This window comes from Palaemon carinicauda, chromosome 18 (assembly GCF_036898095.1).
Source record: "Palaemon carinicauda isolate YSFRI2023 chromosome 18, ASM3689809v2, whole genome shotgun sequence".
In the NCBI taxonomy this organism is placed as follows: Eukaryota; Metazoa; Arthropoda; class Malacostraca; order Decapoda; family Palaemonidae; genus Palaemon; species Palaemon carinicauda.
In genome coordinates this window covers 109519948-109546287 of record NC_090742.1, presented here as the reverse complement: position 1 = coordinate 109546287, position 26340 = coordinate 109519948, and the positions used below count along the sequence as shown (strand labels likewise).

General features: G+C 48.0%; 3 protein-coding genes across 3 annotated transcripts; all 3 read right to left on the bottom strand.

Moving 5' to 3' along the window:
• Positions 1-18725: 18725 nt before the first annotated feature.
• LOC137657481 (protein FAM200A-like) lies at positions 18726-19178 on the bottom strand. Its single transcript, XM_068391821.1, has one exon. The coding sequence runs from the start codon at positions 19176-19178 to the stop codon at positions 18726-18728; it is 453 nt and encodes a 150-aa protein (XP_068247922.1).
• A 4-nt stretch (positions 19179-19182) lies between these two features.
• Positions 19183-19863, bottom strand: LOC137657480 (zinc finger BED domain-containing protein 5-like). Its single transcript, XM_068391820.1, has one exon. It carries the CDS (start codon positions 19861-19863, stop codon positions 19183-19185), a length of 681 nt encoding a protein of 226 aa, XP_068247921.1.
• Positions 19864-24880: 5017 nt separating this feature from the next.
• On the bottom strand, positions 24881-25642 carry LOC137657479 (zinc finger BED domain-containing protein 5-like). The gene has a single exon (XM_068391819.1). The coding sequence runs from the start codon at positions 25640-25642 to the stop codon at positions 24881-24883; it is 762 nt and encodes a 253-aa protein (XP_068247920.1).
• Between the last annotated feature and the right edge of the window lie 698 nt (positions 25643-26340).

Sequence of the window (26340 nt, the reverse complement as noted above, 5' to 3'; positions counted from 1 at the left end):
GGACATGTTAGCAGCAATGAATATTTAAGGGTATAATAATGAAGGTTACAAAAGAAACAAAAGAAAAAAAGAGATGCGTAAAACCCAGAAAATAACAAACAAAAAATAAAAAATGGAATAACGGGGGTGTCTAAAATAAAGCGTGGAAAGAATTTCCACACACACGGACAAAAGATACACAATGTATAGGCTACATATTTTTTTTTTCTTTTTACTTCTACTATGGCTTTACACAATTTCACATCAACACATTAACCTGTTAATTCTAAAATAGAATTTAAATATGATCAAGATTAAAATGTTACTGGTTATAACGCTGTGGTTTTCTTACTGCCCTGCCGGATCGTGTGGCGACCGGCGCAGGTGCTGTCCTTGGGTTATGCTGGACTGGCGGGGCTTGGATTGACATTCTGCTTGTGTTCTTGGACGGCGTGTTGTTGCTGACTTCTGCCGGCGGCGGGACGATGGGGTTGGATGAAGGTTGTGACTGACCGGAGCCTATTTCGTGCACAAGTGGTCTTGTTGCGCCGTCGTCTGTGGGTTGTGTGCTGGGTTTCCTCACCGTGTAGAATTGTGTCCCGACTGTGTCCCGGAGTTGTCTCCTGTTGCGTCGCAGTGTTTTGCCTTCCGCAGTTTCCACTATATATGAGCGTGGTTGGAGCACACTTGTTTCACAGTCGCTGGTGACCACTTTCCAGACTCCTAGTTCTGTACTCAAACTTCTTGCCCAGGCCCGAGTGGCGGGAGATCATTGGCGCATCAGTCGTAATATGCTTTTTGTGTGTTCTGCTGTTGCTGGAGTCTCTCCTGTACCTTATCTGTGTGCTCGTATTTGTTACGACAATGGACTGGGAGATTACTTACCAGCTTCCGGTTAAACAGCAGCGCACTTGGACTGGGAGTGACGTTGGTCGATTGGTGTTGAGCGTAGACAGGCCTGAGCCCTATCCATGTCGCGTTTACTCGCTAGCACCTTCTTCTTGGCCGACTTCATGGACTGAACTACACGTTCTGCAAACCATTGGATTGTGCGTAGCGGGGTGATGACGTTACGTGCTCGAATCCCCACTCTGCAGCAAACGACTTATATGCGTAAGAATTATAATGCAGTCCATTATCACTCACAACACGTTCTGGTACTCCTTGCTCGCCAAATAGTTGTTTGGTGATATTCACGATCGACTAGCTGGAATACTCCCCAAGGGGGATTCGTCGCGCGAAGGGGAACTTGGAATAATAGTCAACCACGAGCATATATTCCTGACTGTTGAAGTGGAAGAGGTCCGTAGCGACGACTTGCCAGGGACGAGTTGGGATCTCATGAGGTTGTAGTGTCTCTGATCCTTGACTTTTCTGGTTCTCCTGGCATGTCGAACATCCTAGTACGAGTTCACCAATATCATTATTGATGCCAGGCCAAAAAAACACAGCTTTTTGCATGAAGCTTGCATTTTTCGCTTCCTTGGTGCCCACTGTGGATCTTCTGTAAGATCTCACCCCTCATGCTTCTTTGGATTAACACTCGCTCTCCTTTGAGAATGATGCCGTTCTCGATACTCAGTTCATCTTGGTAGGACCAATAGGGCCGGAGCTGACTCGTGACTTCTCTTTGTGTCTTGGGCCATCCTCTCAGGATCTGGCCCCTCAGTTGCGATAGTACCGGGTCCGCATTAGTCTCACTGTGCAGCTGGAGTTGCTTGCTCCCTGAAAATTGGACGAGATGTACTTTGAGATCAAGATCAATCGTTGTGTTGCGTTTCTAGTTGGGCAGTTTCGAGAGACCATCTGCTCTTATGTGGGCGGCGCCTAGGCGCTGCAAGCAGCCTCATCTTACATCTTACACATCAGCGCTAGAGGTACGACCTCCAAGGAAGAGAGAGGCCCCGGTCTGGATGAACGATTATGTATAATTATCTCTACTTTGATTCTGCATTTATAATATGAAAGCAACTTCTGTTTTATTTTACTGCACTTAGACGTGCATTGATTTCATATTTACAAAATTATATTTTGTATGAGATTTTAAGTTAGGTTGGCGTTAGATTCACGACTCAATTTAAGTGCACATCTTGCAATGCTGATGTACTTATTGTTTCACTTGAGGTTATGTTAATGCTCTCTCTCTCTCTCTCTCTCTCTCTCTCTCTCTCTCTCTCTCTCTCTCTCTCTCTCTCATCTTCATGTTACCATTAATTATTACGATTATGATTTACCATACATGTCTGATGATTTTCATCAAGAGAGTATAGCATTTCGTTTGTCATATCTGCTTTTGATATTGTCATTTATAAGTTTAGAAAATATTACCTTCGTAATATTTTGGGAGGAAGACGTAAGATGTAAGATGAGGCTGCTTGCAGCGCCTAAGCGCCGCCCACATAAGTGATGTCATTGTCCACGTCAAAGGCTATCTGTATTTCCTTCCGCTGTGTATCAGTTGCAATGAAGATACAAAACCACTCTTCCCCCTCAGAGCGAAAACTCTATTCAGGGTGAAGATTGCCATGTGTCGTATTAAAAAATACGTCCCCTGATATTATGCGATATCCTTAAGAGTTATTTTAAGGATACTCGCGCCAGGAGTGAGAATTCTGAAGACCTGTGGTCAATTCTCAGGGAGTATCACTGTAGCCAAATATCCCTTAGAAAGCTGCCTAAGGAACCTTCCATCAGAACGACATGGCCATATCACCCAAAAATAGATTTTTCGCTTTGCTCAAAATCCGTTTTGACTTCTTACCTTGTAAGGACACCGCTCCCTTCGTCGTCCAGAAAATCAACAAACTGTTTATTTATTTGAATTCTCCTTTCGCCACACCGTGGTTTCCCATGTATATGTATCCCGCTCTATCAGAGCTACATTTTGACATATGTATTATTTCATTACATGTTTCTGTTAACTCATAATTCGTATATTTGTAAATGTAAGAAAACACATATATTTTGGCGGGCAATTCAATCTGATTTGGCGCCAGCGCCATCCTACCTTTCCGTCCGCACCTTGTAATATACTCCCACGCACATTTGAATAAAGTATCAGTGATCTTGGTGACGCTTGTCTCACTGTCCTTACAACTGGTGACCCCGGAGTTGAAAGTAGCATCAGCGGTTTTGGCTTTGCCATTAACAGACTTATTACGGCCGTGCTACCTTCTCTATACTCCGTTACCTTAGGCGTGAGCCTGCCTTTGGTTCTCCCACACTTCGGTGCATGTAAGGCAGTAGGATGAGCTTAACCGACATATCAACTTCCCACCTCTTCGCCGCCTCGTCGTCTGGCCACGATGCAGGAAGCAACACGCCCATCGCACCCAACGGCCTCACCTCCACGCCCAAAGTCAAACTGCCGCCCTTTTCTCAACACAACACCGCTTCCTGGTTCCTGAGAGCAGACGTACTCTTCCGCGTCGCTAGACTCAGCGACTCCTGCGCCAAGGCTGACATCGTTCTCACCTCCATACCTGAAGAGGTATTCGACAAGATTTCCCCATGGCTCGACGCCCAGGCCGGCCAAGTTTCATACGACGACCTGAGAACGAAACTCATCGGTATCTACTCCCTCTCCGTCTCAGCAAGGGCAAAGAAAGTCCTGGACCTCGCCGGCAAGCCCATGGGTGACACCCCTCCTGTCAAGGTGTGGGACGAGTTATCCGGCCTGCTTATGCTCCCCGAAACAGACAGCAACGGCCGACGACGTGAGATTAGCTTATCTCGCGAGATCTTTCTTCGACGCCTACCACAGGACGTAAGGGCCCAATTGACAGACGCCGACACGCTCCCGATGAACGAACTCCTGTCGGAGGCTCAGAAGCTCCAAGAGGCCTCCAAAGCATCTCGCCTCGGAGCATCATCGTCAACACTGCCTTCGTTCTCCTCCTTCAGCAGCTTCTCTTCCATAGACTCCTCGGCAACGGCCCCTGAAGACGACGAGATCAAAGTTCTATCAAGAAAGAAACCGCCGCAACCAACACGACCGAACCCTAGGAATAACCCAGCATGGTGCTTCTACCTCCAACAGTTCGGCAGCGACGCCAAGAAATGCAGAGCACCATGCAGTTTCCCTAGAAGATGGCGCCAGAAGCATCCACCTGCCAGCATCGCAGCCGCAGTTAACCAAAACAAGAATGGTTTCTATATCCTCGATACCATTTCCAACCGTAGACTCATGGTAGACACCGGCGCAATGCAGTCAACGTTCCCACCTTCCAAGTCCGACCTAGACCGTCGTCCCAACAAAAACGCTCCCTCACTCATGGCCGCCAACGGATCTCCCATACGGTGCTATGGGATCAAGACCCTCAAGATATCTATCATGGGCCGTTCGTATTCTTGGCCCTTCGCTATTGCTGACGTCAATCGCCCCTCCTCGGTGCAGATTTCCTCGCCCACCACGGACTCCTCGTCGATGTCGCTAACAAACGTCTCATTGACACGGGAACCTGCCAGTCCCGCGCCCTACAATACGGCCATGCAACAATGTCCGTATCCGCCGTAACGACGCACCACTACGCCGACCTCCTACGAAAATTTCCCGAGGTTTTCTAGCCCGAGCTCCGACACTCGCCAGGTTCCCCGTCCAAGCACGGGATCTACCACCACATCACAACGACAGGACCTCCCACTCACGCCAAATTCCGCCGCCTCCCGCCCCAGAAACTGAAGGATGCCAAACGCGCCTACGAGGACATGGAACGCATGGGTATCTGTAAGAAAGCATCGAGCCCCTAGGCATCGCCCCTACACATGGTAAAAAAGCCGGACGGGTCCTGGAGACCTTGCGGCAACTACAGGCGCCTCAACCTCATCACAACGCCCTATCACTACCCGCTGCCCAACATGCAGGACCTAACGAACGCGTTGCACGGCGCGAAGTATTTTACCAAGATGGACCTCCTCAAGTCTTATTTCCAGGTCCCCGTATTTCTGGAAGACATCCCAAAAACTGCCATGGTAACGCCGTTTGGATCCTACACCTTCGCAAACTCAACCTTCGGTCTACGCAACGCCGGGGCGACCTTCCAACGACTAATGGATAGCATTCTGGGTGACCTACCTTTCTGCGTCTGCTACGTCGACGACATCCTGATATTCTCGAAAACCAAGGAGGAACACCGGACGCACGTCTGCACCATCCTCAAACGCCTACAGGAGAACGGCCTGGTCTTACGTTTCGACAAATGCACGTTCGGTGCGGAAGGAGTGGATTTCCTTGGTCACCGCGTATCCTCGTGCGGGACAAAACCCATGACAACCAAGGTCGACGCCATCAGAAAGTTCCCGATACCTACGACCATCCACCAACTTCAGGAGTTCCTGGGGATGGTCAATTACTACAGGCCCTTCATCCCCAACATCGCACAAACCCTGTCACCCCTCGACAACGTCCTGAAAGGAAAAGCAAAAAAACTCGAGTGGAGTTTGCCCCAGCAACAGGCATTCGCCCAGACGAAGGATAATCTCGCGAATGCCACCACCCTGGCTCCTTTCGACGACAACGCACCCCTGCGACTAACGACCGACGCCAGCAACGTCGCCTGTGGGGCTGTGCTGGAGCAACTCGTCGATGGTTTTCCTCGACCGCTGGCATTCTTCAGCAAGAAATTGAAACCCGCCGAAACAAGATACAGCACCTTCGATAGGGAACTCCTCGCCGTCTACCTCGCCGTCCGCCACTTCAGGCACATCTTAGAGGGCACTCCCTTCACAATCGCGACGGACCATCAACCCCACGTACACGCTTTCACGAAATCGACAGACGCATGGTCCTCCCGACAACAACGTCATCTCGCAACAATCGCCGAATTCGGGTGCACCATACGTTACATCCCAGGAAAGAAAAACCCAGTCGCGGACGCCCTTTCAAGGATTGAAATTGACGCAATCCACCTGGGAATCGACTACGCCAATCTCGCAACCGAATAACGCACAGACCGAGAAGCACAGGATCACCTGACGGGGCCATCCGCGCTCAAGATAAGTGCGATTCCCCTCGGACCAGCAGGAGTAACTATTCTTTGCGACACCACGTCCCTGGATACCAGCCTCCTGCAGAAGGAAAATATTCGATATCATCCATGGACTTTCACATCCATCAGGACGCACCACCGCTCGCCTTCTGTCTGAAAAGTTCGTCTGGCCAGGGATAAAAAAGGACGCCCGGGAATGGGCGAAGTCATGCATCCACTGCCAGTCAAGCAAAGTCAGCCATCACACCGAATCGGGGGTTGGCGATTTTCCCCAACCAAAAAGACGTTTCGGTCACATACACATCGACGTCGTGGGACCATTGCCCCCTTCTGGATCTGCTCGCTACCTGCTTACGATCATCGATCGCTCCACGAGGTGGTTGGAGGCATCGCCGATGACCAAAGCTACGACTCAAGCATGCGCCGAAGCCCTCCTGTCAAGCTGGGTGAGCAGGTTTGGCGTTCCTGACGACATCACGACAGACAGAGGCCCCGCTTTCCTCTCAGAAATATGGCTCGCTTTGGCAAACCTGATGGGGACGACGCTCCACAGCACCACGGCATACAACCCCGCGGCGAACGGCATGGTCGAAAGAACTCACCGCACACTCAAGCCATCCCTGATGGCGAGCTGGACCGACGAGGACTGGAAATCACGACTTCCTTGGGTACTCCTCGGCCTTCGGAACCGCCCCTCGCGCAGACGGCGAACTTTCGCCCGCCGAAAAGGTTTACGGGGAGGCGCTCGCAGTTCCTGGCCAATTCTTTCCCTCATCAACCGACGACACGCAGCTGGATCACCTAAGGGACATCGCCAGGAAGTTCAGGCCATGTCTCAAAACTTACCTAGACAGAACCAAGTACTTCAAGCCAAAAAACCTGGATGACTGCGGGTACGTTTTCGTCCGTGTCGATGCTCATCGACAACCACTAACTAGACCTTATCGAGGCCCATACCGGGTAATTAAGAAGACAACGAAAGCCTTCCTTCTCGACGTCCATGGCCAAGAGGACTGGGTCTCAATAGACCGCGTGAAACCAGCGTTTCTCGAAGGAAGAGACACCGCCTCTGCCGGACCTGGCAGATCCAGAGTTCCACCTCAAAACAAGGCGCCCAACGAAAGAAAAATCATCAAACGACGACAAGAGGAAGAGATCCTTACGCCGACCGCCGGCGCGCCCCTCCGTTCAAAAACGAGAGGAACCCTCCGACGCCCGAAAAGTTACGAAGATTGATCATCAGCCCTCTATGCCGCCCGATGTCTTGGGGGGGGGGGAGTACTTGTAAGGACACCGCTCCCTTCGTCGTCCAGAAAATCAACAAACTGTTTATTTATTTGAATTCTCCTTTCGCCACACCATGGTTTCCCATGTATATGTATTCTGCTCTATCAGATTTCCCATGTATATGTATTCTGCTCTATCAGAGCTACATTTTGACATATGTATTACAGGTATTTCATTACATGTTTCTGTTAACTCCTAATTCGTATATTTGTAAGTGTAAGAAAACACATATATTTTGGCGGGCAATTCAATCTGATTTGGCGCCAGCGCCATCCTACCTTTCCGTCCGCACCTTGTAATATACTCCCACGCACATTTGAATAAAGTATCAGTTGATCTTGGTGACGCTTGTCTCACTGTCCTTACAACCTGGATTAGGTTAGGCTACTGTTCTAAAGTCACTTTGTAACTTCCTACCTTTTTTGTATCCTACCCAACTTTAAAATTCACTTTGTTTTCTTGTTTTGTTTGCTTGTGTTTGATGAAATTCTTCTGGTCGGCTGCATATGAAATCCTCATTGAGCTTTTTCTTCTGCTTCTCTTGCAATAAATTTTTCTTCTGCTTCTCTATGATCTCTGCGTGTATTCGTCATCAGGTCGTCCCCAATTTTAGGTTGGTTGACTATTGTCTGGTGATTTCAGCATATTAGTCACCTGTAAATGAGTGAATAATTATTAGTAATTATCCAGGGATATCCCATCTGCGTCGTCAATTTTTCATTGTTGATATGTTGAATCAAACGCAGGTGTATACGTAACCCTTTAATGTATAATAAGAGGCTACATTACTCTTGGCTCTGGGCTTCTGACAACCAACTCCCAACTGAGCGTCGAGCGTCTCGTAAACAATCTCACAAACCAAAACATCAGAACAAACATAAGAGCATCGCTCTTAAAAGACTTAAATCCTACTGCAATACAAAAGTAGAAAGAATCACCTCCTATCTTTGAGGTAATCAATAAATCCTTGAACCCTAATATCAAAATACATTATTTCAGTCATGTACGATGTATAACATGTTTTATCAATGCAATATGATGCAATGTTGCGCTCAATACACGTACCACTTGAGGTAATACAGTACATTATTACAATAATACATAACATTAAGGATGACGAAAGTCTTATGTAATTTAATCCTACGTGAGTGGAACTCACCTTATGAGCTGGCTATACATCTCTTAAATACACAAATAAAATACGTGAATAAAATATTCTACTCTCATGAAGACCAGCTTCATATATATATACATACATACATATATACAGTATATATATATATATATATATATATATATATATATATATATATGTATATATATATGTATATATATATATATATATATATATATATATATATATATATATATATATATATATATATATATATATATATTTACTAACAGGGTATATTTGCTCCTGGATTTTGAGTGTGGGCATAAATAGCCCTCATTCACAAATTTTGCTCCTATTGAAGTTATCTGGAAAGCATTTTTGGGCTCAAGCCATGTCGTCCTGATGGAAGTTCCTTAAAGGCAGCTTCCTAGGGTATATTACAACTACAGCGATATTCCCAGAGAATTTACCTTCAGGTACCCAGAATTCTAACTCCTGGAGCGAGTATCCCTAAAAAAGACCTTAGGGATATCGTAAATATCAGTGGACGTATTCTTGACACGCCTCATAGCAATCTATACCCCGAATAGAGTTAACACTTCGTAGGGGTAAAATGGCAAGAAAACGAAAACGATAAGAAAGGGGGGAGCCGTTCATAAGGCATCCCTCCTCCCCGTTTCGAAAGCGTGCCCTGCGCCGCTCACGGCGCCATCTGCATTCCTTTTTGCGTAGCTCTACGACTCGGTGTATTTTCCCTGTTTACTACCCAATCTTGGAATTTTCTCGTTAATAATGCTTTCTCCAACTTCTTCTGCCTCGGATAAGTTGAGTATTATTTCTTTTATGTATAAATGTAGGCTCTTGGTTAAAATTAAAGTTATTAAAAGAGTTATCTTTGATACAAGAGCCGTTGCCTGCTGGAGGCATCATGGATGCTGTCGCTCGCTAGAATAGGATTTATTTGTTAGCAAGAGCGACGTTCCCAGCCCCCTTTGCGCTTAAATATTAGCTACTTAGCTTATTTAGGAATTCTGTTATGATGCGATAGTAATGTGCCTGGTGAAATTACCAGGCTACCAACACTAGTCTTCGTAGGCTAGTTGTTGGCCTATGTACTTCCTGCATGATAATTAGTCTTCCAAATGTGAAATTATTGCTTTAAGCGTTAGGCAACGTTATACATATTAGTCCTTTTCGAGTACCTTCCAAGATAGTATTGATGTGAGTTTCGGTGAATTAGGTAATCGATTCTCTTAGTGCCTAGGCTAGGTTGTCTTAGGTCATTATAATATTATCTGTTCCCCGTTTGCTCCCTTCTCTTAGGGGAAGGGGCAAACCCTTTCCCTCTGTTTAAGCCTTAGGCTTAACTCTAGTGGTTTATTTGAATTAATCTTCAAATATATCTATGCTGGGGTAGTACTGTACCTTCCCGTTCCAACAGTATTGGTTCAGAGGGTGACAGTACAACAGTGTTTAGTCTGAGCCCGGTTTGTCTGGCATGGGGCAGAGTCTCCCTTGCCGATTGACTCGGGCACTAAGGGTTCCCCCCTTAGTCCACCTTGTTGGGTTCCAGTAGTGATCCCTTTACTCGGTGACTCATCAGACTGTCCTTGCCGTTCCGGTCTCGGGATATGTTCCCTTTTCTGGAAAGGCAATTCCTTCCTTGCCGTGGTTCGTGGGAGGCAGCCAGTGGTGCCGGCCTCCCTCTCGGGTCTTTCTCTAACTGAGATGAACTGTCTTAGTTTGGAATGACCCTTAACCAAGGTAAGGTTGGATAGGACCCTCTGTCCTTCCCTTCTCTTTTTCCGTTCATTGTGTCAGTCGTCTGCATCCTTGCCTAGCCTAGGTTGGGATGAGGAACTGACGTGGTCTCCTGTCGGCCGGCATAGTGTGCCGACCGGCAGAGACCATTACTGTGAGTGCTGCCCGGTCCTTTCTTGGTCCCTCTATCGCTGCCGTCTGAAAATTCAGTAGGCAGCGGTTAGGAAGCTTGACTTAGTGTCTTCCCCTTCCTTTCGGCACTCTTTCGGGTGCCGGGCTCAGAGACTTATAGTCTCTTAACCCGGCACTCATTCTTTTGTCTTAGTATGTGTTGTCCTTGCCGTCTGCCGGCCTACAGGCCGGCCGTCGGTGGGGAGGGGTGTTCTCCAGTTCTCTTGCTGTCGGTCGGCGTTGGGTGTATACCTTTGCCGGCCGGTCTATTGCTCATCTGCCGGCCACTACAGTGGGGCCGGCAGCCGAGTGCTGCCTAGTGTGTGGGGGCTAGCCGGCAGGGTTTGTTTACTGCTGCCGGCCGGCCCGCGACACTGCCCAGTCAGCCGGCCACTAAATATGATGGCCGGCAACTCAGTGCAAACCGGGTGGCTACGGTCTGGCAACCACTGCCGGCCGGTTCAGGCATGGGTTCTGGAGTTCTCCCCAATAAAGGTGATCTGATGTTGTGTACTTGAGATCTACCTTTCGAAAACAAGGGGGGGGGGGTGCTGAGCGGCAATAGCCGGCTGGCACACCACCCTCAGGTACTGTATCAGTCCTCTCTTGGTGGTATATTCAACCAAGGGAGTTCATGATGTAGTAGGTTACAACACTGTCTTTTCTATCTTACTTGTGTTACTGGTATAATCACCTGGTGTCGCCTTACAAGGATAAAAGATAATTCTTTTATTCTTGGCCAGAATGGTATTATTTTACCTTAGGTGTGAGCTACACCTAATTTCCCTTGGAAATACGTTCTCTGGTTATTCTAGTAAAGACTAACTATGTGACTTGGCCGGTGGGCTTCCACAGGTGTTTGTGTGGGTTTCACAAGTAGGTGTCTTTCCCTTATTCTTTTGTTGAATACTCATTTGTTACATGTGAATTAAAATTCACTTGATATTCATGGAAATTTTTCTTCTTTTACAGGAGGAGCATCCGAAGTGTGATAGTGTCTTCTGCAATGTCCGCAGTAAGAACTTTTGCGGACATACCTCGTGTAGGAGGCACGCAGCTTGTGCAGCCTCCAATGATGAACATCGTTACTGGGATCCGCAGGTATGTGCTGTATGTACTAACCTGCTATCAGAGGCTTTTGAATCCCCTAGGTCGGCGGAGTCAAGAGATGCAGCGAGGGAGAGGCTTCGTGTATGGGTAAGGGGTTTTCAGAAAAACACCACTGGACCTTATCTTCCTAACGAGAAGATGAGGGCATACCTTTTCCCCAAGGCTTCCCCTGATGCTGTTGTTCCCCAGCCTCGGCCGGAGATCCCTCTGATCCAGATCCCAGTGGAGGAGGATGTCGCTGACGCCTTGCAGGACATCCAGTTGGACGACAAGATGTCCGACTTGTCTGATCGTGCGGAGCAGGATCTCCTCGCAGAGGGCGAGGAGCAAGATCGAGATCCTATTGCTGTGGAGGAAGAGGTTCCCGTTTCATCAGACGTGCCGGTTCAGGTCCCTGAACCTATCCCCTCTACCTCGTCCGCTCTTCCAGCAGAGCTTGGACAGGCTCTCTCTTCCATCGTTGGTATGATCCAACAGATGCAGAGGGAGAATAATCAGAAGGCCGCTACTTTGGAGCTCCAGATGCAGAAGATCACAGCATCACGTGGACCTCCAAAGAAGCTCAACGTTAAGGACCTTCCTCTGTGCTCGGATGCCAACCCGTGGAGATATGCCGAGCACATGCCGATGACGATTGGGAAGATCGTCATGTCGGAGAAACTGGGTTCAGTTCCCCTTGAGGAGGTGGAATTCTGGCCCAGTAGAGGGGCCTACCCGGACTGCTATGTCCGTTTGAAGAAGGAGCCGGCTTCGAAGGAGGAGACGGAACCAAAGGAAGTGATTATCCTAGATCACTCCAAGGCTCAAGCCACCTTGACAGCTGCTTTAAAGGAGAGGGGGTTCTCAAACTCGAAGGTTGCCGCCTTGAGCAAGAAACACCCCTCCTTTGTATCCTCCCCAGCTAGGGCCTTCCCCTTTATGCAAAAGGGGTTTGCGGCCGTCATCAAGGCAGTTGAAGCTGGCAAGCCGTGCCCGTCTTTGGAGGAATGTAAACCTCTATCGCTGGCATTGCCAATGGATAGCAAGGACTGGAAGGAGGTGCACCTTACTTTCTCGGTTGGGAAGTTAGACGCCGACATTGCAGGACAGCAGTTCGGCGAAAACCTTCCCAAGTTGTCGGAATTCCTTCTTCGGAGGGAATTGGACACAAAGGAGCGCCTGGCAGCCTCGATGTCTCTCCAGACCAACATGGAGACGATGGCTAGCGACCCCAAGATGCCAGAGATGTTCATGGTTATGGCCAAAATCCATCTGGCCACAGTAACCAAGGACCTCTATTGCTTTGTGAAAGCAAGGAGAGCCTGTAGGGAGTTTGTGTTTGCCTCGGCCACAGTGAGGCACGAACCCAAGAGGCTAATTTCATCTAACATCTGGGGTAAGGATCTCTTTCCCAAGGACGTGGTCAAAGAGATCGTGGACAAGGCTGCCACTGAGAACCGCAATCTTCTCCTGAAGTGGGGCCTGTCCCTTAAGAGGAAGTCTTCTCCGGATGAGGGCCCTCAGCCGAAAGGAAAGGCGAAGAAGTCAAGGTTTTCCTCCCGTCCAGCCAAGTCCTTCAAACAGCAAAGACCACAGCAGCAACAGCCAGCTTTGCCTCCGGTTCCACAACTGGTAGCCCAGACCCCGACCACCTTCCAATGGGTTCCCCAAGCAATGTCATCAGCTTCCCCTGCATTCAATCCCGTGTTCGAGGGACAGTCGACCACGTTTCGTGCAAGACCCAGAGGAGCAGCTAGAGGGTCATCAAGACGCCCCTCTAGGGGACGAGGATTCAGAGGTGGTCGCGGCCAGGGAGGCAAGACTGCAGGACAGTCAAAGTGAAGTGTCGCCGGTAGGTGGGAGACTTCAGTATTTCCGGGATCGCTGGACCTTCGATCCCTGGGCCCACAGCCTTCTCAAAAATGGACTGGGTTGGAGTTGGTACAGTACTCCGCCCCTGTGCCCTCAATTTTTCCAACACTCCACCCCCGTTTTGGAGGAGTACATCCAAGATCTGTTGGAGAAAAAGGTGATCAGGAGGGTAAAGTCCATCAAGTTCCAAGGGAGGCTGTTTTGTGTTCCCAAGAAAGACTCGGGGAAACTCAGAGTCATTCTGGACTTGTCACCACTCAACAAGTTCATAGTGAACCACAAGTTCAAAATGCTAACGTTACAACACATAAGGGCCTTACTGCCCAAGAGGGCATATACCGTCTCCATCGACTTGTCAGACGCATATTGGCACGTTCCAATAAGTCGTCGTCTCTCCCCCTACCTAGGATTCAAGCTACAACAAAAACTTTACGCTTTCAGGGCGATGCCCTTCGGACTAAACATAGCCCCAAGGATCTTTACGAAGCTTGCGAGCGCAGCTCTCAAACAGTTACGCCTAAAAGGGTTCCAGGTAGTAGCCTACCTGGACGATTGGTTGGTGTGGGCAGCATCCAGAGCAGAATGCTTGCAAGCTTCCCTACAAGTGATTCAGTTCCTGGAATATCTAGGCTTCATGATCAACAGAAAGAAGTCTCGTCTTTCTCCAGCTCAGAGGTTCCAGTGGTTGGGAATTCACTGGGATTTAGTGTCACACCGTCTTTCCATCCCGATGTCAAAGAGGAAGGAAATAGCAGGGTCTGTCAGGAGACTTCTAGGTTCCGAGAGGATATCAAGACGCGAACAAGAGAGGGTTTTGGGCTCTCTTCAGTTTGCATCAGTAACAGACCCTGTGCTAAGAGCACAGCTAAAAGATGCAGCGGGAGTATGGAGAACCTTTGCATCGAAAGAGCGAAGGGACGTAAAGAGACCGGTCCCACTTCGGCTACGTTCTCTTCTCAGACCGTGGTCTCAAGCCAGTCGTCTAAAGAGGTCTCTACCTCTTCAGCCACCCCCCCCGTCAGTGACAATCCACACAGACGCCTCAAAGGTAGGGTGGGGGGGTCACTCCCATCGGAAAAAAGTGCAAGGAATCTGGTCCAAGCTATTTGGGACCTTTCACATAAACTTTCTAGAAGCTATGGCAGTACTTCTGACCCTGAAGAAAGTATCCCCACGTCACTCGATCCACGTAAGGTTGGTACTGGACAGCGAGGTGGTTGTGAAATGTCTGAATCGGCGGGGATCGAGATCCCCACCTCTCAACCAGGTGATGTTAGCCATATTCCGACTGGCGGAGAAGAAGAAGTGGCACCTGTCAGCAGTTCACCTTCAAGGAGTCCGGAATGTGACCGATAGAGGGTAACACCGATAGAGACAGAATGGTCCCTAGACGCAGGATCATTCTCTTTCATCTTGAGTCAAGTCCCAGAACTGCAGATAGACCTCTTCGCGACGAAGGACAACAAGAAGCTGCCGAAATATGTGTCCCCATATGTGGACCCCGCGGCAGAAGCAATAGATGCGATGTCCCTCGATTGGAACAGATGGTCCAGGATCTACCTGTTTCCCCCTCACAATCTGATGTTGAGGGTCCTCAACAAACTGAGATCCTTCAAGGGAGTAGCAGCAATAGTGGCCCACAAGTGGCCGAACAGTGTATGGTTCCCTCTGGCTCTGGAACTACGACTGAAGTTCCTACCGCTCCCGGACCCAGTTCTGTCCCAGCAAGTCCAGAAGTCGACTGTCTTCGCTTCATTACAGAAGACCCGAACCCTGCAGCTCATGATTTTCTCTCCCTAGCGGTGAAGAAACGGTTCGGAATCTCGAAAGATAGTATCGACTTCCTGGAAGAATACAAGTGTAAGTCTACTAGGAGGCAGTACGAATCTGCATGGAAGAAATGGGTAGCCTTTGTCAAAGATAAGAACCCGCACGAGATCTCTACGGAGTTCTGCCTATCCTTCTTCATTCACCTCCACGGACAGGGGCTGGCGGCGAACACAATTTCTACATGTAAGTCAGCTCTAACAAGACCCATTCTATATGCCTTCCAGGTAGACCTCGCTAACGAAATGTTTAATAAGATCCCAAAGGCCTGTGCTAGGCTTAGACCATCAGCTCCTCCAAAGCCTATTTCATGGTCATTAGACAAAGTCCTTCATTTTGCCTCATTACTAGATAATGAGGAATGTGCGTTGAAGGACCTGACTCAAAAAGTGATCTTCCTTTTTGCCCTTGCTTCTGGGGCCAGAGTTAGTGAGATTGTGGCCCTCTCGAGAGAGGAGGGCCGAGTTCAGTTCCTGGATGGGGGAGAACTGAACCTGTTTCCGGACCCTACGTTTCTCGCTAAGAACGAGTTGCCCACCAACAGGTGGGGCCCCTGGAGAATCTGCCCTCTGACAGAAGATGCATCTCTATGTCCCGTAGAATGCCTTAAGGTCTATCTTCGTAGAACTTCAGACTTCCATGGGGGCCAACTATTCAGAGGAGAAACATCGGGCTCGAATTTATCTTTAAATCAACTTAGGGCGAAAATTACATATTTTATTCGCAGAGCGGATCCTGACAGTTCACCCGCAGGTCATGATCCGAGGAAAGTTGCTTCATCCTTAAACTTCTTTAATTTTATGGATTTTGAACACCTTCGTTCATACACTGGCTGGAAGTCTTCCAGGGTATTCTTTCGCCACTATGCTAAGCAAGTGGAGCAGCTAAAGAGGTCTGTGGTAGCAGTTGGTTGCGTCGTTAACCCTGCTGTTTAACTCTGCGAGGAACAGCGGAATCATTTGGGACTTGGATTCTTGGGTGAATAGTTAGTTATATATGTTGATATAACTGGTAGTGTAGGCTCTCAGAGCCCACAGTGACTGTTCCAACGTGATGGTGATGGTAACATAAGTACAGACAGGGTGCCAAGCGTTTGCCAACGCTATTGTCAGCAAAGTAGTAACATGGACGTTAAGTTTGATACCGGGGTATGTGTAAGTGACACATATGTTTTCTTTCAGATAATCATTCATCCATGCACTACAGTACTTGTGAAAATTGTTGGTCATCCTCCTAGCATATGTACATATTTATGGTGACCATATCTATTTATTGTTTCTCAATAAACTTGTTCTCGGGAACCTTGCGTCTCCTTCACCTATATTTTTGATTTCATATTGTTTTTTGAGCATTTAGCCTATGTATATTAATCGGGGATATCTATAATAGCCTATTCCTTAATGCAAAGCCTGGATTATACTGGTTTATACTTTCCTTAGCAATAAGGACTCCACCCCTTTCTGAGGACGGTGGTAGTAGCAAGTTTAATCCTACGCAGATATAACCTTTTGTCTATTTTTACTTCGACCAGGGTGCTGGTCGGGACTTTTTCTTTTGATACGGTAGTCCCGTAAGACTTCGCTTCATATAGAGTGAGACCACTATATGGTACTGGCTAGCGAGTGATTCATACATAGGTATATGTACTCTTCGTTCGTTTCTAGAGTCTAGTAGGACTCCTCCCTGTAGGGGGCAGGAAGCACTCTCATGGCTTATGATTAGTGAAAAGATGTATAACGGTAACATCTTAGGTCTGTCAGTCGAGTTGACTAAGAAACATTCTTGAGGAGTACGGCACGTATTGAGAATCCACAGATACAGTAATGCTCTGGTATACTTCCATCAGGACGACATGGCTTGAGCCCAAAAAACGGATTTTGAGCGAAGCGAAAAATCTATTTTTGGGTAAGATAGCCATGTCGTCCTGATGGACCCGCCCTGCTCCTTTTCAAAATAAATATGAGTGAAAAGGATAGTAGGACCCCTCCCTACATACAGTATCTGTAGCACCTCGTGTATCGCTACAAGGAATACAGATGGCGCCGTGAGCGGCGCAGGGCACGCTTTCGAAACGGGGAGGAGGGATGCCTTATGAACGGCTCCCCCCTTTCTTATCGTTTTCGTTTTCTTGCCATTTTACCCCTACGAAGTGTTAACTCTATTCGGGGTATAGATTGCTATGAGGCGTGTCAAGAATACGTCCACTGATATTTACGATATCCCTAAGGTCTTTTTTAGGGATACTCGCTCCAGGAGTTAGAATTCTGGGTACCTGAAGGTAAATTCTCTGGGAATATCGCTGTAGTTGTAATATACCCTAGGAAGCTGCCTTTAAGGAACTTCCATCAGGACGACATGGCTATCTTACCCAAAAATAGATTTTTCGCTTCGCTCAAAATCCGTTTATTGTATAGTTGGATATTTTCAGGAAAATGCTTTGAATAGAGTCCTTTCATTATACGTCATCAAACTTCCGGTTCGCCATCTTGGAGGACAAACAAAGATGCGTTCAGTGAATAGCTATGGTTGAACTGTTGAATATTTAGCCATCTCATCACATTCACATTGACACAATGCCCAGTTTTTGCCCTATTGCTGGCTGTGGGAATCGGGGACAAAGAGATGACAAGAGTTTCTACCGCATACCGGCAGTTATTCAGAATCAGGACAAAGATACAGAAGAATTATCCAAGTGCAGACATGACTTGTGGTTGACCAGAATATCACGGGCTGATCTACGTGAATCCTCACTACCCTACGCACGTATTTGTTCTGATCATTTCATATCAAGTCAGTCTCGGCTAGGCCCTAAAGGTATCATTATTCCTGTGTAAACATGCTATATCCGATCGCATGGGTGACTTCACAAGTATCATCGTCAGTTCAGTGTGTGTTGTGTGTGGGGGAGGGGGCATCTCAATTTTTAAACATCAAAGGGGCATCTCAGATTTTCAAAACAAAAATTAAAAGCGCCCATATTGGCTATATTAACAAAGTCTATTTACCTAGGTCTCTATTTCGTCAAGGTGCTCATACCTATATATAATTAAGTGTATATTTATATTTATTTTAATTTGTGTATTAAATTGTGCAGACATACAGGCCTATGTGATGAATAAACATTGATTATAAATAATAATAATATCTGAAAGCTGGGTTAACCCGAAGGGGTCTTCAGCTTATATATGAAACATCGAAAAAATAATTAAACTTGCGCATTTAATTACAAGGAGGCAAAACGATCATCCAAGAGCATTACAATAGAGTTTGTCCATCATATGTTTATATGTATATAAGAAATTATAGCATTTGTAACCAAACACAAACACAATGGTTAGGCATGAACTGATAAAGATTTGACATTATAATGCAAAACTTTTACATACATTTTGACAATAAAAAATTATAATACACAAGGTTAGGCTAAATCAGTGTTTCTCAACCTTTTTTTTTACCAATGGCACACTTAGGATCTTATAATAATATCACGGCACACTTGGAAAATTTAAGAGAAAAAATTAAGAGAATATATACTTGTAAATATGAGATGGAACTACAGACTTAAGAAATAAAACACTTTTCAATATGAACTTACTTTATTTCAGTGTTTTTCTTAGAGTAAATTGTGAAGATGATTAGTGTGAAACTTGTGCCTGGTGTTTTTTGGCGACTTCCTCAATATTTGGTCGAATGTGTGATAAGCAGACCCTCATTTCTTCTTCAGTTGAGCGTAGTCTCTCTCGCTTCTTAGTTTTGATGTTATTTAGGGTTGAGAAGCCAAGTTCACATAAATAAGATGTAGAAAATTGCAACAAAAGTGATAAAGCTTTTTTAGATAATGTGGGATATTCCTCTTGAACAGATATCCAAAATGAGTCAATAGGTACAGTAGAATGTTTTGTTTTTAGATCTCTGTCACTAGAAATGGTGGCCAGTTCCTCTTCTTCACACAACTGTAATCCAATATTAGAGGGAATATTCATGAAAGGATTTCGAATCCAATCATACTTCTCTGTGCTCAGTGATGGAAAATGGTGGTCGATGTTTTCATCAAGCGCTGTCAGATGAGAAACAACAATAGGGATCATTTCTTTAATGCAAGTGGTACGCATTGAAGGAAACATCAAAATTACCTGAGCTTGCTCTATTTTTCCAAATAATAATTTTCTTTTTTAGATTAACTAACTTATCTGTTGAGGTCAGAATATTTTCATTTCTCCCTTGCATGCTACTGTTTGTGTTGTTTAATTGACTGAATATTTCTGTTAGGTATTCCAGTTTAGACATCCAAAGTTCACAACGAAGATGCTCACAGAATTTTCCCTGCTTCTCTTGGTCGAAAAATACGATTAATTCCTTGTGTAATTCATGAACACGAGTTAATACCTTAACTTTCGATAGCCATCGAACTTCGGTATGCATTAGTAATCTAACATGCTGGGAGTCCATTCCTTTGCATAGTTGTTCAAATAATCTTGACTTCAAAGGCCTACTTTTAATATAATTTACCATTTCAACTAGCTGGTGTAACACCAGTTTTAAATCTTCTTGTGATATTTTTGAAATAAGAACTTCTCTGTGTAAAAAGCAATGAGTACGAATAAGATCTGGGTTTTCTTTTTCTGCAAGAGATACAAATCCTTTAATACAGCCTGTCATACATGGGGCTCCATCAGTGCAAATGCCTACGCAAGATTTCCATGTTAAATTCATTTCTCTAAGGTAGTCAGTTATCACATCAAAAATATCTTGACCTCTAGTAATAGTTGACATTCCTTTGCAACACAAAAACTATTGGATGTCAAGGCAGGACAAGAGACACACGATGGTTGGGACATGTGGTTTAATGAGCCCTCAGATACAGACTGACTCGGTTGCTCTCTGCAACCGGCACACTCACTTGGCGCCTGCCCGCCATGGGAAAACATATCTTACTTGCAGGTACTCCATCATCCCCCCCCCCCCCCCCCCGGAGATTAATACATGGGTATACATGGAGAGGCAATGATAAAAAATAATGCATGGATAAACATGGATTAAATTGGGTGCATGTGTGAGAATAGAAAGACAGGTACATAGCTGTCAGTAATGCAAACACAATGTGCAGGTAATACATGTTCATAGGATAATATGAAAAGCAAAGGCAATAAAAAAAAAATATGCAGGTGCGAGAATAGAAAGACTGGTACATAGCTGTCAGTAATGCAACCACAATGTGCAAGTAATACATGTTCATAGAATAATATGAAAAGCAAAGGCAATAACAAAAAAGGAAGAATATGCAGGTGCCGCTGTAATGTACGATGATCACATGTAGTCATCCATCCACGCAGGCCTTCTAGTGCACCGTGATGGGCGTGGCTCCCGTACTGCATGTGGGCTGGGCGTAGGGTGACTGCCTGGTAGCTGCTCGGGCGTGGGCGTGGCTGGATGCGTAGCAGGTGTGGCCCGTCCAGGCTGGGGCCCCGATGATGTGAGACGCAGGTGCTTCCTGTTACGAAGGGAGAGGCGCCCGCTGCCATCTAGTTTGACTAGGTATTGTCGGTATGGGAGCGTTTCCGTCACGGTACCGGTGCGGTCCCACAGCTTGGTGGCCTGATTTTGCACTCGCACTTGGGATCCCGGTTTGATGGCTGGGAGCTTTCTGGATGGTCCGGTCCCGGTGAGGGCGGCACCACTGTCAGCCATCTGACGTTCTCTTTGCCGTAAGGTTGCCCCCCAGTGTTTGTCTACCGTGAGGTGCCAGCGGGCCGTAGGTACGCCATCTCAGAGCTGCCTGCCCGCTGCCATCTGGGCGGGTGACTTGTTTATTCCGCGGAGGGGGGTGTTGAGGTACTGCAGGATAGCCATAGAGGACTTGTCCGTGTCGAGGGTGCCGCTGCTGCCCGTGTTCGCCATTATTATCCGCTTCCCGATCTTGACTGCGGCCTCTGCCCTGCCATTGGACTGCGGGTACTGGGCGGATGATAGACGCACAGACACGCCCCATAACCTGAAAAATTCCCCCATTTCCTCGCTTGCCAGATTGGTGCCACCGTCCGTGGAGATTTGCTCCGGGGCCCCCCATCTGGCGAAGTAGCGACGTAGCTGAGTCTTGATGTGGGAGGATGAGGTTCCGTGGGGGAAGTGGGCCAGCTCCAGCCACCCTGTGAGCCTGTCTGCGTAGGCCATATACGAGTGTCCGTCGTGCTGGAACATATCTGCTACCGTCATCTGGAAGGGGTACTCTGGGGGCGGCGTGATGATGAGTTCCTCCGCGGCCTGGGATGGTGCGTGTACGTCGCATTCTTCACACGAGGATCGGTGATACTGCAGGTCCCCCTCGAGTCCAGGCCAGTACACCGTCTGGCGCGCTCGTCGTTGCATCGAATCCAGGCCTTGGTGCCCCGCGTGTAGGTTGGCAGCCATCTGCTGACGGAGAGGCTCCGGGATAACTAGACGAACGTTGCCCTGTTCGAACGTGTATGTCACCAAGTCTTGGATAACGGCTAGCCTCTCCCTGACACTGTAGAAGGGCCGAAGGCACGCAACTTCCTGGGACTTCCTATCGGCCCAGTCCCCGGCCAGGACCCTGGCCATGAGCAGCTGGTACACGGGGTCGCTGACAGCGGCGTGCCTGACTCTCACCTCGTCCACGACACAGCTGTCGTGCTCTACTGCTGCCAAGACGGCGGCCGCCATGGTGTCGGTGAGGTCTTCGTCGAGGTCCATGTCGTAGGCGCTGGGATCGGCTTTCAGAGCGGGGTATCGGGACAAGAAGTCCGCCGCGCTGTTACGCTTCCCCGGCAGGTACTTGACCCTGAATCGGTACTGCAGAGTTCTCTCCTTCAGCCTGAAGAGGCGGGGGTTCGAGATTTCCGTGAGGGCCCGATCCCCCAGTAACTTGGTTAACGGGCGGTGGTCCGTAACAACGGTGAGATTGGGGCACCCCAGCAAGAACAGCCTCGCCTTCTGGAGACACCAGGCTACCGGGAGGGCCTCCCCCTCCACGGCAGCGTAGCCAGCTTCGGCGACAGTGAGATGGCGGCTGCCGCATAGTGCCAGGCGCCACCCACCCGTGCAGCAAAAGGGCGTATTGGCGGAGCTGCATGAGCAATACTGTTGAAGGATTACAAACCCTATGCCTTCTTTGCTCCAGTCGGTGATCGCTGCTGTGGGGCGGCTCCTGTCGTAGTAGGCCAGTCCGTCCTTTGCTAATTGGCAGATCGTGTCTTGGGCGTGATGAAATTTGGTGCGGAGTGCCTCGTCCCAGTACACTGCCTTCCCAGCTGGTTTTTTGAGGAGCTCCCTCAATGGATTCATGATGGGGGCTGTTGCGAGGAATGGCGCCAGCTGGTTGACAAATCCGTACCAAGCCCTTATGTCAGTGATAGAGGGCTGACGTGGCATCGGGAAGTTCTTGATGGCCGCCAAACGTTCCTCTGTTGGCTTGTAGGCCTCCCAGCCCCGGTTGAAGCCCACGAAGTCTACTTCCCTTCTTGCGAATTGGAATTTTTCCGGCTTGAGCGTGATACCCTTGGCTGCGCACGTTTCGAGGAAGTCGTAGGCATGCCAGAAGGCCCCTTCGATGCTGTCGTCGTAGAGTAAGGTGTCGTCTACGCACTTATATTTCCTCTGGATGTCCTGGATGGCGTCGTCAAATCGTCGAGTATACGCATCGCCGGCAGAGCAGTGCCCCATGGGTGTACAACGGTAACGAAATCTCCCCCAGGGGGTGATGAATGTGGTTAGATCGCGACTTTCTTCGTCTAACTCCACCTGGTGGTATCCCCAGTACGCGTCCACCACGGTCTTGAACGTGTGCTTAGGTACCCCGGACACCATATCAAATGGGGCGGGGGTGTGGTGTGTCTCCCGTAGGCAAGATGCGTTGAGGCGCTGATAGTCGACTGTACGGCGTGGCTGTCCTGACTTCTTGGCGACGACCACCATCCGGGCGCACCATTCGGTTGGCTGCCCGGCGGGTACCGGTTCTATGACGCCACGGGCGACATCTTCGAGCTGGGCCTTCACTTCCTCTTCCCAGTGTTTTGGCACTGATGCTGGGGTATGGCATGCGTACGGCGTAGTTCCTGGGAGCAGGTGGATACGGCGCGGTTTCCCCTGCATCACTGGCAGTGGCTTCCTGGCTGTGTTGAATGTCGTCGTAGCGAAATGTTGCAGGAGCCAGGCTTCCAACCTGGCCGCATGTTCCTCTTGGGGCGGCATGGGCACCTCGGCAGGTCGGGGTGGTACCTGGGCGGTCCGTCTGGCTGTGCCATCGAACAGGCTCACGTGTGCCACCGCGTGGGAGGGATGGGGGAACTCCTTGGGTACCAGCGTTAAATCCCTGCAAGCATCCAACGACAGGAAGAGGTGCTTTGCCGACTGCACGAAGTACACGTCCTGCTCCGTGGTGCGACCTTGCAGGGTGACGTGGCACACGGCAGATCCAAGGCACTTCAGGGGAAGGTTTGCCACATCCCGCAAGCCAGCCCGGGGTGTAAGAGAGGCTGGGCGGACTTGGAGGTGCGATAGCAAGGAGGGCCCAGCCACACATACCTGTGCCCCAGTGTCCGCCACGGCGGTGACTGGCACTCGTACTCCTGTGTCGTTGTGGACGACTGTCACCTCCACTACTGGGTGGCGGGCGAGGTTGGCGCCCGCAACAAGCACAGCGCTAGACTTAGCACTAGACACATCTGTCGGGGATCCTGCCAATTTTGTCTGTGACTTTCTGCAGCATCTGTGGTAGTGGCCTTGCTTGTGGCACCCGTTGCATACGACGGATTTAGCGGGGCATGAAGCTCTACCAGAGGCATGGCGCCCACCGCAGTTCCCGCAGGGAGGGGGTGGGGGACCCCTACCTGTGCCAGCGACGGTTGCACTCGGATGATCTGCCTCGGGTGTCTCGCTGCCAGCTGCACAAGCAGATTCCCTCCAGTTGCACTGGCGCGCAGCGGCGTCGACGCGGGCCGCCTCGTAGGCACAGCACCTGGCCCTAAGGGCACTAACACTATTGATGTCATTGCTACACTGGTATACATGGCGACGCATAGCCTCGTCGCTTAGGCCCACCATTAACTTAGGTAATAACATGTATTCAGCCAGATTACACTGACACTGAGGGCACTGGAAATTACAATCGGTGGCCTTTTGAGAACACTTTAAAAAGTAATCACTGACACTTTCTCCTGGGCCTTGTACCGCATTAAAAAACTCCGACCATAACACAGCACGGTTTGTAGAACGCAACACAATATCGCGAATAAAATCCATGGCTTCCGTGGCGGTGAGGTTGCTCCATTCCTGTGAGGTGAATCTGGCATCCAGCGCCCGTTGTAGAGGGGGTGTGCAGTATAGCCTGATGTGGTGGACGACCTCGTGGGGCGGTAGTCTGCACAGTTCGATCCAGCATTCCATCGACCTCCTCCAGGACCTGAATGCGGCGGGCTTCAGCTCAATTTCGCACTTCTCCGGGGCTGCAGACGCGGGGACACGAGGTGCAGGGGTAGCATGTGTCGAAAGCCGGTCACGGAGAACGTTGATCATTTGCTGCTGTGCCGCCATGGCCTGCCTGGCTTCTTGCAGGGCAGGGACGAGTCCACGGGGGACGACGGGGCGTGCGGCCCTTGGGGTGGACTGCACTGAGCGGCGCTGGAAGGGCATGGTGAGGGTCACGTTGGTCCTTGAGAATCACTGCGCCATATTGGATGTCAAGGCAGGACAAGAGACACACGATGGTTGGGACATGTGGTTTAATGAGCCCTCAGATACAGACTGACTCGGTTGCTCTCTGCAACCGGCACACTCACTTGGCGCCTGCCCGCCATGGGAAAACATATCTTACTTGCAGGTACTCCATCAAAAACTGATTGATTATTTCACTGCCATCAATAAAACGTACAAATGCAAGCAAGTGACTTGTGTTGCTTATATCCGTGGACTCATCAACAGTTAATGTAAAAGTAGAATCCTGAAGTTTTTTCTGAACCTTTTTTTCAATATTTTCAGATAAATCTAAAATTCTTCTGTGTATTGTATCATTTGATAAGGGGATTTTGCTAATTTCTTTTTCAGCTTTCTCATCAAACATGGATTTAGCAATCTTTTTGCAAGCGGGCAGTATAACTGACTCAGCAAGTGTGTGAGATTTAGATTTTAATGCTATTATTTCTGCGACTTCAATTGAAGCAAGCTGAGCCCTTTCTAATGCGGTCATTGTTTTCTCAAATACATTGCGCTGCTTCGATTGCTGATCTAAAAGCCTTTGAAAATACACAAGATCTTTATCCTGCAGAGATGAATGTTTAGAAGTGAGATGTCTCTTTAACTTACTTGGTACCATGGATTCATTTGACATTTTATCACCGCAAACTACACATATTGGATTTGGTTGAGCAGCATCTCCAGACCAAAAAAATCCGAACTTCAAGTAGCTCTCATTATACTGTCTATTTAAATAATGGCGAATTTTTGCCTTTTTTACATTGGAGTTTGGTGGGTTCAATGATTGTTCACTATCAGACTCACGGCTGCCACTAGCCTCCTTTCTTATAAGAAATTTATCCATTGTGAAGGAATGCACTAAAATCAATAAACATAGTACTCTTGTCCTGCAAATACACTGATCAATGGGAATTATCATAAAACCCCAACAGACTGAATGAAACAAAAAGGCTAGTAATTGTTATGTATTATTGTAACAATGTACTATATTGTTTCAAGTGTTGCAGGTACAGTATTGCGCAACATTGCATCATATTGCATGAATAAGACATGTTATGCTTTATACATAAGAGTAATGATTTGTTTTGGTATTAGGATTCAAACATTTGTTGATTACCTCAAAGATAGAATGTGATTCTTTATGATTTGTACTGGAGTAGGATTTAAGTCTTTTCAGAGCGATGCTCTTTTGTTTAGCAATGTTTTGGTTTATGAGATTTGTGTAAGACGCTCCATCTGCACTTGGGAGTCATCTGTCACAGAGTAAAGTTCATAATGTAGTCTTTTATACATTAAACGTATTTTTATAATACCAACGTATTATTACCCATCAAGCCACATTCGACGACGTCAGATGGGATCAGCTGAGAAATAATTACTAACGATACTTCATCTATGTTCCAGGTAATTATTATGGTTAATAGAACTTCCTAAGCATCAATATCTTATATTTTGCGACGAGGATGGGATGACGGACAAGCAGGGAGAAGCAAGCAGGGAGAAGCATTGGAGCCTATGCACAAGGACGGCCAGCACAAGAGA